A 13065-nucleotide genomic window follows, 5' to 3' on the forward strand; every position below is an offset into this window, starting at 1 on the left:
TGTGATTCCTGGCTGGCAGGCTGATCTGGCGATAAAGCATCACTGCTGTCTTCATCAAATGAGTAATCCTCGAGAGCTTGGGGATAATTCTCTTGCCCAACAGCTAGGAGGTTTACAAAAGACAAGAACTTTTTTTTTTAGTTTCAGAACTTAAGATTTGAACAGTGAGAGAAGCATAGATCACTGGAAATCATCCAGTCTTCAAGAGCACATATATAAACAAGTTTTTAGTGGGTTTTTTTAATACAAAGAAATAAAATTATATTTATATTATAATGTGTATTTCTTCATATTAAAGAAAACCATCTTATGTGACATAAGGGACCAATAAAATTGGATACATAATGGATCCAGATTATAATAAAATAATATAAAGAGAGAGATTACATATTTTGAGGGCTAGTCTCATAAGACAGAAATTGACTAAAGCACAGGTGTCAAAGATCTAGCCTGGGGGGTTCCTGGAGGGGCCAGGAATTTGGGGCAGGGTCCATTACCCAATACCAGAATTCAGAGACATGATGGGTCTGGTTTTGGTGGCAGTGAGGCCAGAGGCAGCTGCGTTAATCCCCACAGCTCCCTGAGTCAACACAGTGGCTGTCTCAGGCACTCACAGAGGTCAATCTGCTTCCACTCACCCCACCAGAGGTAGGTCCAGACCTAGCCTGTGAGGAGCCCCGTGGTACAGATCCAGCCTGGTGGGCACAAGTTTGAAACCCATGGATAAAATAAAGGTACCACATGTGTTGCTTCAGTTCATTTTTTATCATGTGGACTAATTAAGAAAAAAGTTGCTCTCACGCTGCATTATACTTTAAATCAACTCTATAATTAAACTAGGTTTTGAATAAAAATAACAATCTCTTTGTTCAACTTAATGCTGACACGGATTAATTACTTAAGAATCTGACATAATATGGAGTCTATTAACTGTATGTTCATTTTTCTTTTACTAAGCTTCAAATTTAAGGTTTAAATAGCTATTTCCCATATTGCCTTATTGCTAACAGGCCCAAACTGAAGCTCTTTTACTTGCCTATAATTGCTTCTTTAACACTAGAGTCTACAGGAAGGATGTTCTTTTCCACCAATTCCATAGGACCAGGCCTCTGTGCAATCTTCTCATTCAGGTCATCTGCCAGTCGAGCTCTCTTCAGTTTCATCTGAGTTGCCTGTAGTGAGGGCTCTGCAAACGTCTCTAAAAGAGATACGTAGTTTAAATGCATTCTCTTCACACAGTCTTCCATTTCATGACCTCAGATTTCACCTTAAGTCCTCCTACATTAGTACAGTGCTCCAATATTTAGGCTGAAAACTCTGCAGCATAATACATATTTTGATTGAACACAACCTGGTAATATATTTTCTACCTGTAGAGATGTTTTTTATGGTTATTAAAACAAAATAAAAGAGAAGCACCATTTTACAAAATTTAACATTTGAAACAAATTTGACTTGAAAAGTTCCTTTAAGTATTTTGACCCTGATTCAACAAACAACTGTAACATATCCCTACCTTCTAGCACCGGAGTAGCCCTATGGAAATCAGGTTAAAACTATGTAGTTTTTTAGGGATTTAGCTGAGAAAGGACCTTTTGTTACAAAGGCCAAATTTATAATGTTAGACTTCTGTATCAATATGCAGGTTCAGGTCGAAAGTAAAACCAAGTCATGGATATGTTAAAGAGTGCAGACACTTTTTTTTTAGCTATAATACCAATATCTATTGCAAACATCTGAGATCATATCACAAGCCTGAAGCATAGAGCTAACAGGATTCATAAGTTTAAAAGTAGATCATATATAATAACATTGTAAGTTATAACAGCACTTGTATACTTAAAGATGAGTTGATATTTTAATTTTATACCACAATGTAATGCACTGACTGTTTCAAAATATACTTGGTTGACATGATTTTAATTTAAATTTCAGTCCTACTGCCAATTCTTCCCCAAGAAAAAAAATGAATGACATCTATTAAGCGGCAGTTTTGCAAGTGGGGAACTTCAAAATTCACTATTTAGATCCATTCTTGCCAAGCTGATAACCACATAAGGTTTAATGTTAAAAATGCAATTTTGAAGTTTTAAATTGTTGTCATTACATGCCCATTGTAACGACAAAATATAGATGGTGTATCAATATGAAGACTCCTAATCTGACTGTAGTATGCAAAGTCATGTTTTGAAAATTAAAAACAATAGACTATTCCACTGACTGGAATTACTGGAAATCTATTTGTTTCTAACACTGCTGTTTCTATACACAAATCAGATTTCAAAATTAAAACTTGCTAATGCTGTCCCATTCACAAACTGATTTTATGACGTCAATATTAAATCCACCTGAGCAGCAAGAACAGAAAGCATGAGATTATGGAATTATAGGCTGGCAACAATATATACTCTTTGAACACCCTTTGGGGCAAAGTTTTTAAGACAATTAATGTTATATAATAAAAGACAATGTTCATTTAGAGGCAGCTGTGGTGACAGAGGGTCCTCCTCAGGCTGCAGTCATGGCTGTGTCTCCTTTTGTTCGTTATGGAGTAGGATGAAGATTTCGTCTGCTGGCTCTAGTCTCCATGGAATTCCTCTGTAACTTTTTGGTGGCCACTTCTCTGGTGGGAGATGGTGCGAGGGTTCGCGTGTTTTGTGGGGATGGCAACAGTATTTTTGCACCTTAAGAGGCTCAGAGCCCAAAACTAAAATAAATCCTCATCTTGGAAAAAAAAGGAGATCTGGGATCCTACCTTCAAGAATATGCATTCTGACCAGCTCTGACCGATCTGGTCTACTGCGAATCTTGTGCTTCAGAAAATTTTCAGTCTTAAAAAGGGGGGGAAAAAAAAAGCATCATAACAGTGTTTACTAACAAAAGCACAAAACGATTTCTTAATTCACATAACCTTTTATGAACAATTAATTTCTTAATATATTCATCTGCTTCAGTTGTAGATGCACAGATGTGTGTAATTGTTTTTTTCTTGTCCCAAAACTACTCAGGGCAGAGGGAAACAAAGAACTAAATGCAATGACTTGGGATTTAGAAACAGTTGCGGATTTGTGTCCATTCCCCACCCTCAAGAAATCACTAATAGTATGTAGAACAAAAAATTGCCTTTCAAACTATTTTTAAAACTCTATTTTGTTCTTTACTTGAAAGTAGCAATGCTCCTTATTCAAGCAATAACCATCACAATGGAGCAACCTGACCTTTATCTAGGTACATGAAGAAGAGGGAAGACAAATAAAGCCTTTTCTATACAACTTAAAACATCCCACAGAAAGACCAGAGACCATCACAGCATCTGAATTTCAATCTCTCTCTTGAGTAGGTCCTGTTTCATGATTCCAGGCCTGTGCTGGATTAGCCTAGTGCAGACCATTGCTATTAAATTCAGCTTTTTCTTTTAAATCTTTTTACCAAAAGCATCCTACCCTTCTTGGACTAAGAGTAAACTTGAAATAGTGCAAAAGTGTCCAACTGGAGGCCTGCAGTTTACATCTGGCCTGCACAGGGTAAACGTGCCTGGCTCCTGGCCAACCATCTCTCACCACACTGTTCCTGCTGCAAATGGGAGTTGTTGTAGCAGGGTAGCATGGTGAGAGTCCACTGCCAGAAGACGGGAAAGAGCTCATGCTGCCACCATGGTAGAGGTAGACGGGAAGGCAGGCATCACGCTACCCGCACTGGTCATGTGGTGGGGAGAACCTTTGGTGTGCAGCCCAAGGCCTATGACCAGCATGGTTGGTGGCTCCCAGTCACTCACAAGTTGGACAGCCCTGAAGTAGAGTACTACAATATTTTATACACCTCCCTGTCCAATAAGTGTAGAGAATTAAGAAAACCTCTCAGATATTCAATACAAATACAATACTTTAATTCCATGAATCCCTGCAGAATGCCACTATTATTGTTATTGTTGTTATTTTTAATTAGAATAAATTGTTTCCCATAGGCTGAGAATTTACTTTCACATCTATTGCAGATTACTATCTATTTCCAGATCACAGCAGAATATCTTACCCTGGCTCGTTCCAAACTCTTTATCTGCTCATGGAATGCAGCTGGACTTTTCAAAGCTGAGAGAGGAAAGAAAGGAAGATTTAAAATTGACACAGAATTATTGCCAAAAGAAATAAATATTCTACTCTGTGTAGTAAACACAGGCACCTTGCACAAAACACTAATAGATTTGGGGCTCCACTTCACTAGTCCAACATCTGGCCTTATTCCATTTTTTGTCTGCTTGTACACAGTGAAGTTAAAATATGTCCTTGTGTGGACAGCATAAGTGCTGCATAGTCTTTGCGCTGGCCCTTTCCACAGGGATGAATGTTACCCTTAGATCACAGCTTGCTGCTAAAGCATATAAGAGATGTATATAGACAGAGAGAGATGATTACTGACTCTCTGTGATAGAACATATATATATATATATATATATATATATATAGAATCCAAACTGAGATACAGAACTAAGTGGAGTTATGGATTATAAAGGAGAAAAATGCTATATACAGTCAATCTCTTGGAAACTGAAATACTTTCATATCATAGGAACTCCACATGGGGTTTCCACACACCAAAAAAAGTTATGGAATACTTTTTCTGAGAGACTTTTCAGTATACTAAGCTGGCAATACTATATTAGCACCCATCTATGGTTTAATTTAACTGAGAAGATAGAAAATATGGAAAACTTTTATTGGACAGATGAAGAAATTGGTTTTTTTTAGTAAGAAATGATTACACTGGTCTTTCTTAAAACATTTTGAGAAAACAAAAATTTCAGAGTATAATAAAAATTAGCAAAGGTCACCACCATAATGCATGTCATTTGATGCAATATTCAAGAAAACATAAAAAGGTCAATATCTACCGTATTACTTAAATATAAGACGGCCCCTCAAATAATTAGATTTTATATATGTGCAGACCCAACCCCAGAAGTCTTGGGGTTCGGATGCCCCTGAGTCTAGCTTGCCCTTAGCCAACAGACCGAAGGAGAAAACTAGGGAGAAATACCCCATCTCCATCAAATAGGTGTGTAGCATGGCTGTGAGAAATTTCAGCAGCCGTTTCATTTCAGAGGTGTTTTGGGCTGTTTCAGCCCCCGAAACACCAAATCTGAAATGAATTGGAAGGCTCTGAAATGAACCAGAAGGCTCTGAAACATTTCAGAAATGTTTCGGAGAATTTCGGAGTTGGGCTTCCAGGGAAACAAAAACTAAGAAGAGGTAGGGAAAAGAGTGGGGGGAAGGACTGCTCTGATATTGACATCTAGCTCCCAGTTCAATTCCCCTGCTGAAACCCGGCATGCAGATCTGGGGGCACACGCCCCCCCGGGAAGAGCTGGGGAAATGATCAGAAAGCTGGGGAATCGAGCCAGGGGCTTGGGAATCCCTGCTGCGTGACCTGGCTCAGTTGTAGTTCCACCTCCTCCTTCCAAAACAGGGGAAGGAGGAGGTGGAACTTCAGACATTTCATCCAGATATAATTAAAAAGTCATTAACACATGTGTGGGCAGGGGAAAAGTTTTCACTAAAATTGACCCAAGTGGAAAGAAACAATCAAGAACGGATTTTGTATTTGTATCAAAAGAAAGAGAGATAAGATAAAAAGAAACCATAACTGTGGCACCAAGTGATCGATGGAAGCTGCAGGCGGAATCGAGTCATCGTAAGTGCCCATAAGAGGAAGGGGAATGAGAGCTAAATGTGCACTGCTACAAGATGAGGAGATATGTCAAGTGTATATGAGACAGTATGAAGGGTGGAGAACTCTGAAGAAATACCTTAAGAGTACCAGAGAATGGTAGGTGATGGTGAAAAAAAGGATGAGAGAATTCTTTAGGAACGAAGAACAAAGAACCATGGGGGAAAGAACGAAAGACTTGAGAGCTGCAAAAAAAGAGGCAGGAGTGGCTAAAGGAAGCCACAGATACAAATACAAGAATCAATAGAAGAAACAAGGCAAGAGATGGAAAGCTGGTTTAAAAGAAAGATGAGAGAGATAATTTTTTAGCACAAGCACCCTAGGTGGGAGAAAACGAAGAGTGGTTCCGATGTTTTTCGGCTAGAGTGATGACAGCAAAAGGAGAGCTAAAAGCAGTGCCCAAAGAAGGTGGTACCCAGGTGGAAAAGCAGGAGGTGTTGGAGGCAACGAGAGGATTTTATGAAGAGCTATATCAGAAGCAAATAGATAGGAAGAAGATGAAGGATTTGCTGGAAGAGACTGAAGAATAAGTAGAGGAGGAGGACAGGAAGCAAAGAAAATGGAAGAAAAGATAAGCTTAAAGCAAGTGAAGGAGTGCTTAAAAACCTTTAAAAGAGGGAAATCACCAGTAGCAGACTGACTGCCTGAGGAATTTTATGAGAAGTTTTGGGCATGGGTAGGGAGGGATATAGTTGAAGTTTTTGAGGAAACAGCAGAAACAGGAGAGGCAGGGAAAGATTTTACAAGAGACTTTATGATCTTACTCTTCCATTCCTTAATATGGACTATAGGTTAATGGCAAAGACACTGGCTTTGAGGATGAGGAAAAACCTCCAGAAGACAATGCATGGAGACCAAGTATGTGCAGTACCAGGCAGAAGGATCTCCAAAGCAGTCAAAGTGATCAGATACACTGTCCCACATCCAAGAGCAACCCTAGATTTAGAAAAAGCATATGACAGAGTGGATCATGATTACATATTCAAGGTGCTTGAAAAAATAGGTTCCCAGAGAAATGTATATGTTGGATAAGGCTAGTGTATAGAGAAGCAGAAAGTCAAGTCCAAATTAATGGGTGTCTAAGCGGAGCTTTTAAAATCCATAAATGGGTGAGACAAGGATGCCTCCTGTCACCACTACTATTTGCGCGCAACATGGAATACTTAGCACAGAGTAAGAAAAGACAAGGTCATAAGCAGAGTAAAGACACTGGGAGGGGGAGAGGTAAAATGCGTATTATACATGGATGATATAAATGTAGTAGATAGACTTTCGATGGAAAGGGTGCTAAAGGTTACATCAGAGTATGGAAAAGCGACGGGGACTATACTAAATAGATTGAAAAGCACCATAACAGGAGTGGGGAACTGTTGAGACTTGGAGAAGTTGGGCCTTAAAATAAGAGAGAAATCAGAGTAATAGGGATCCCAATGAATGCCGAAGGGAAAGATGGAATGGCAAGGATATGACAAATACTTTGGTTACTGCTTGGAAGGAAACAGGACACTTGTTTTTAAGGAGTGAACATATGGAAAGGGGGTCTGGGAAAGGGTTTGTTGCTTTTTGAAGCCCACCAGAATAAATCTGTTGTTAGCGTGGGAGATGGTACTATATGGACTCATATCAAAAGGACCTGAGGAAACATTATTAAGGGCTTTATTAGCATGTGTTAAAACTAGTTTATGCAAAGTAAAAGACCTCTGGGTTTTTAACGGGTTGGCCTTCACTGAAAGGAAGTACCTGAAGCTGGGGCTGCATGAACTGAAATACTACATCCATCAGGACAAGGAAGAGATTAGAGAAGTGGAGGGAAAAGGACTGAACACACTTGTTTCACTGAACCAACAGAGAGGACTGATGGGAGAGGTGGAGAGTTTCAGGTGGTTATTAAGCCAATAGTTTTTCATGAGGTTCTGTATAGAGAAAAACAGTTCTGTAAGGGTATTTGTTGTGGGAAGTTGATGCATGTTCTTTAAGGGTTTAATATATGTAGTTGTATGTTTGTGGATATGCAGTTGTTTTTCTGATGTCAAGTTTTGGGAAAACAAGGATGGCTCAATATGTGAAGCTTTATAAGAGTATGCTGATAAGTGTGTTTTAATAACATTTGTAAATAATAATAAGAAAAATGTGTCCATCAGTATATTTGCCCAATATGGGCCATATATTTTATAGTCATGCTCCGTGCTGACTGCATTTAATCACCTTTATGGTTGGTTTGTATTACTGAGCACATGATGCTTTTGGCAGCAGTTTAACGGTAGACAATGCATTTAATGGAGTTTCCTTGTATGTGAATATAAGATGCGGGGCGTTTCCCCCCATGCTGATTGGGGGAGAAAAATCTCATCTTCTAATCAAGTAAATATGGTGTTTGTACTTGTATTTTTAAAGTCCAAGCTATTCCTTTTCTTGTTCTAGTAATGCGTGTTGATTTCCAAACAGAAAAGAAGCCTTTTGAGAGCCCATTCCCCAGTGTAAGATTGCAAGAGCAGTTGAGAGCTGACTTGTCACTAAGAGATAAGGCATAGGTAGAGATGATAGATAAATCACTACAAAACTGAAAAAATAATGTGGTGAAGCAGGGTAAGGTCTATTAGGTGTCTAAAAGTTTCCAAGATAGAGGTTAGTTTTGAGAAATCATACAGTGAACTGTGACTCCATCAGTGAAGAGTAGACTATTTATAGTAATTTGAACTGAAGAATATTAGTCTTTGAAATTCGCTGTTTTTTCTACTCAGGCTTGTAATTTTTGGAATCCAGTCTCCTTCAACTAGATGTTCCCAGTGGCAATGATAAAAAAGGAGCTAAGGAAAAATTCTCTAAATAAACTAAGATACTGTTAAATGTTGGGACAGCACTGTTAGTTTTAGCTACCTCTGCTCTCAGGTCATTCTGCAGCACTTTTCAGCAGGAGGTCATTCTGCAGCTCTTTCCAGCAGGATGATCACCAAGGACAAGTTCATCTTCTCCCACATACTCCAATTGCTTATGGATATTAAGGTATATCTTAAAAGATAATCAAACCCAGTTTTTTCTATCCTTTATCTGCTCTGATTTTAAATATTTCAAAATTCTGAGGTTTTAATCATAGTAGTTGTACAGTCTGAAGAGCAATTCAGTTTTCCACCTCCATATCTTTTTTTTAAAAGCTCTTAGTTAAGTTAGTTATAATCAGGGATCCTGGTTTTCCCTGATAAAAAAATAAATAAATAAAAAAAATTGCAAATTCTCTGATAACCCCCCCAAATTATTAAATTTAAATGCTCCCCCCTGCCCCTCCCAGCCCTGCTGGTGCCCCTGGTGCGGGAGGGAAGCAGGGCAGAAGCTCAAGCCCACAGTCTGCCCCACACATAGATCTGATGGCACGGGTCCCTCCTTCCCACCGGGAGTGAAAGACATGGAGTGCCCAGCCAGCTTCACATAGACCGTGAGCAGTGCTATTGGCCTGACCGGGCTCGGCGCCTCCACTCCAGTTCCACATGCTGAGGGGCGGCCACTCCATGTCTTCCCCCAACACCTCCCCACTTCTTGGGCCCCCATCCAGCTCCTCACAGGAGCACCCACCCAGCCAGCAGCACATGGAACTGAAGTGGTGCTATCAGCCCTTAAGGGAAGCTGTACATGGAGGCGCTGAGCCCGGTTGGGCCAATAGCGCCGCTTACGGTCTGTGTGTTGCCGGTCGGGCAGGCACTCCATGTCTTTCACCAACACCTCCCCACTCCCTCAGCCCCCAGCCAGCTCCCCACATCCAGCTTTCTTTCCAGCCAGCTTCCCCTGCAAGCCCCACTTACCTTAAAGGCTCCAGAAGTAAAGTGAGCCTGACCCGAGCCTTGGGATTGACAAAGTCTCAGGCCCCTCTCTTCCCCCTCTCCCTCCTTCTCCGGGCATGGCTGGGGGTTTCCTGCCCTTTTTGCAATCAGCTCTTGCAGGCTGGAACTCTGCTGGCCTACAGAGCTCTTTGCAAAAGTGGGAAATATGCTGGTTTTTCTGCTAAAAGGTAAAATCCGTGTTTTTTCTTATAAAAACCGGAAGTCCGTGGTTTTCTCCATTTCCCCGTAGGAAACAGAAAACCCAAATCCCTGGTTATAATCAGGGATCCTGGTTTTCTCTGTTTAAAAATCCCCAAACCTCTAATAAAAACCTCAACGTTCTCCGATTTAAAACCCCCAAATCTGTATCGTTCCGCAATTAAAACGAAATGCCATATATACATATACATACCTACATCAGTTGAACACAATGTTTTATGGATATATTTACAATTTTAAAGCAATTTGGAAGCCTGCCAATGTCTCAGTCATTATAATAAATTCTAAATACCTCTATGTTTTGGGGTTTGATTTTGGTTTTTTTTATCATGGAAAATTAGAGCTCTCCCTGCCCCTTCACTCGCCGGGATGCAGGTCCAGCTGTGGCTGTCCTCCCCTGCTGCACTGTGGCATTGAATAGCCTTGATATGCCGGTGCCCTGCCGCTGCCCATGTCATTGTTCCTCATTCCCAACCCACAGCCCTGCTGGTGCCCCTCACTCCTGACCCACAACCCCTTGGCTCTGTTTGTGCCCCTCACTCTCGACTCACAGAACCCCCACCCCTACAACCCTGCTGATACCCCTCACTCCTGACCCACAGCAATCTGCTGCCCTGCCGGAGAGGACCCCCAGCTGCTAGGGCTACAGGACCCAGTGGCTGCTATAGCCGGAGCGGAGCACGGAGCCTGCCCTCCCCCTCCCTCTCCCCCCGTGGCATTACTGGAGTGGAGCCCCACACAGAGCCCATGGCGGGTGGGACAAGATGCTGGCTGCATGTGACAGGGCTCCCCACCCTGCTGGCCTCCCTCTGGGGACCTCCGTGGCTGAGCAGGCTGGATCTGGCACGGGAGGGCAACAGGGTGGGGAAGCTCAGTGATGCTGCCATTAACACCAAGAGCCCCATCCTAGTTGCACCTGCCCGCTCACCAGCAGCAGCACAACTCCGTGCTGCTACTGCTGCCCCCATTGCCTCCAGGCAGGCAGTGAGCACCTCACCATGGTGGTGCAGCTGTCATGGGGCTCCCACTGGTGGCAGCACCAAGCTACCTGGCCTTGGCTCCTCTCTTCCATGCCAAGCCCTGCCTGCTGGGCTGTGGAGGCACCCAGGAGGAAGGCAGCAGGGCTGGGAGCCCCATAGGAGGCAGCCTGCATCCTCCCCACCCCATGCACAAATCTGGGAGGCCACATGCCCCCCCTACCCCTCCCTCCCCTGGGAGTGTACACGGCAGCAGGCAGCCTACCTCCCCACCAGCCCCCTAGACAAGCCATCTGTGGCTCTGTCCTGCCCCCCCAGCCACAAATGCCAACCCTGCTTCACTCTATCCCTCACTATGGCTGCCTCAATCTGCCTCCCCGGTGTCACTTATGCTGCCCGCCCCCTCACACATAGCCAATGTCCCCTCCCCCTCCAGCAGACTTACCTGCAAGCATCTGGGGGAGCAAGCAAGCAGCTGCTTTCCACAGCTGCCTGGCTGTACTGAACTGCTGTGTTGCTGGCCATGTGCACATGTGCATATGCACATGCGCACGTAGCGCCCCCTGCCCCTTGAGTCCCTCTCCCCCCAACCCCAAGCATTCCCTTGCAAGCTGGAACTCTGCCAGCTTGCAACAGGAAACCCATAATTCCCACATTTTTTTCCTTTAAAAGAGAAACTGTACATTTTTCCACAGTAAATGGAAAACCTGGATGCCTGGTTATATTTTTTCCCAAAGGTATTAAAAGGGTATTGTCAAATGCTAAAATTGTTTGTATTGATTTATTTTAAAATGTTCTTTTTCAATGATTATACACATCTTAAAATAGAATACAAGTTAAATAAAATTAGTCTTACGTGGCATGATGCCCTGGTCTACCAGCTGTTCTCTTGTTCTCCTTTGCTGCAGCCTAAGCTGAAGTACTGGTAAAAGAAAACAGCAATCATTAATTCACATGTAATGATACCATCACCATCACCTACTTAAAACTGCAAGAAAAAAAATTAAATTCAAATTAAGATTTCAAATATTCCACTACTGTAAAAACACTATGGCTATATCTATTCAGCATCACACAGGACATTGTATAGAATGGGCAGGAGGTTATGTTTTTAAACCTCTGGTATCATTGACAGGAGCACAGAGTCCATAACACATCTTTGCACTATATTGTTAGAATGATGTCTGAGATTCATAATTTTATGTACTAATTCACATATATTCAATTTTTTTTTTTAGGATTTTTTAAAAGTAGAATTACTACATTCTAAAATTGTTTATATATTCTTTACATAGCATATATTCTGCTTTCCAATTCAAACTCCCCCAAGTCAGATAACATTTTAATGGAGAAATTATGTTATATTTATTTGCCCCAAAATAAAGTCTTGGCACTTACAGAGCACCTTTTAACCTAGTATCTCAAAGTGTTGTACAAAGAACATTCCCACTTTTTAAAAATGGAAAGCTGAAGAGGACGCACATTAACTGATTTATTTAGAGTCACCCAACAAGTGACAGTCAGAAATAGACTTTTATCCCCTGCTACTTCCTTGATTAATGGGGAAAGCTTTATCCTATGACAATGGTTTAATTCAAGCATTCAGAATGTAAGCCCACTCTCTTGTAATTTGCAAGAGATCTTGCTTAACTTTCAGAAGTAAATTTTCTATGATTTTTAAAAATTAAAATTCCAAATAAAATCCAAAGTATTCAACTAGTTAGCATTATTTGTATTACTGCAGCACCAAGGAAAACGATAGTATTAGCATGAAATGTACTGATACAAAACAAGATACAGAGGCCCAAAGTATAATTTGGCCAAAGGAATTTTATTAATAATAATAAAATTGTTTGTGGGTGTTTGTGTTTTTTTAAGTTTGTCCCCTGTCTAAACATATCTAGATTTTTAATTTAAAGGGTAGCAAAGAGTACTGGGATTAAAAACCATGGCTAAGACTTCAATGCTGCAGAATGGACAAGCTTTACAGCATTAAAATCAAATAACTATGGGTGTTCTGTAGCAGTTTTTTAGGTGTCTACATGGTATTTTTGGCATTTACATGCACATGAGGATTCTATTACTCCTCAGTATGACTGCCTATGTGAACACACAGACTGCACCTGTACAGTAAGCTAGGCACTAGCCATTAGGGCTGTGCAAAACTTTGGGAGTGATTTGATTCGGAGATTTGGCCCCTGAATCGAATCAGGGAACCAATTAAAAGGTCTGAAATTGATTCAAAGCTCTCTGAACTGATCTCAGTGGCTGCAGCAGGGAGCTGCAGCCGGACTCAGAGCTGGTAAGTACTAGAGGCAGGGGAGTGGGGCATG

The 13065-nt window shown here is 41.5% G+C and overlaps 1 protein-coding gene across 1 annotated transcript in view; it reads right to left on the minus strand.

Annotated features, from left to right (window-relative positions):
• Positions 1 to 13065, minus strand: part of MKL2 (MKL1/myocardin like 2) — a 204287-nt gene that overhangs the window by 47925 nt on the left and 143297 nt on the right. Inside the window, 5 exon segments of the mRNA XM_025203442.1 lie at positions 1 to 103; positions 1037 to 1198; positions 2756 to 2831; positions 4033 to 4088; positions 11589 to 11654. The exon segment at positions 1 to 103 is cut by the window's left edge and continues 4 nt beyond it. Coding sequence (XP_025059227.1) covers positions 1 to 103; positions 1037 to 1198; positions 2756 to 2831; positions 4033 to 4088; positions 11589 to 11654 — 463 coding nt within the window.

This window comes from Alligator sinensis, unplaced genomic scaffold (genome assembly GCF_000455745.1).
Source record: "Alligator sinensis unplaced genomic scaffold, ASM45574v1 scaffold73_1, whole genome shotgun sequence".
NCBI lineage: Eukaryota > Metazoa > Chordata > Crocodylia > Alligatoridae > Alligator > Alligator sinensis.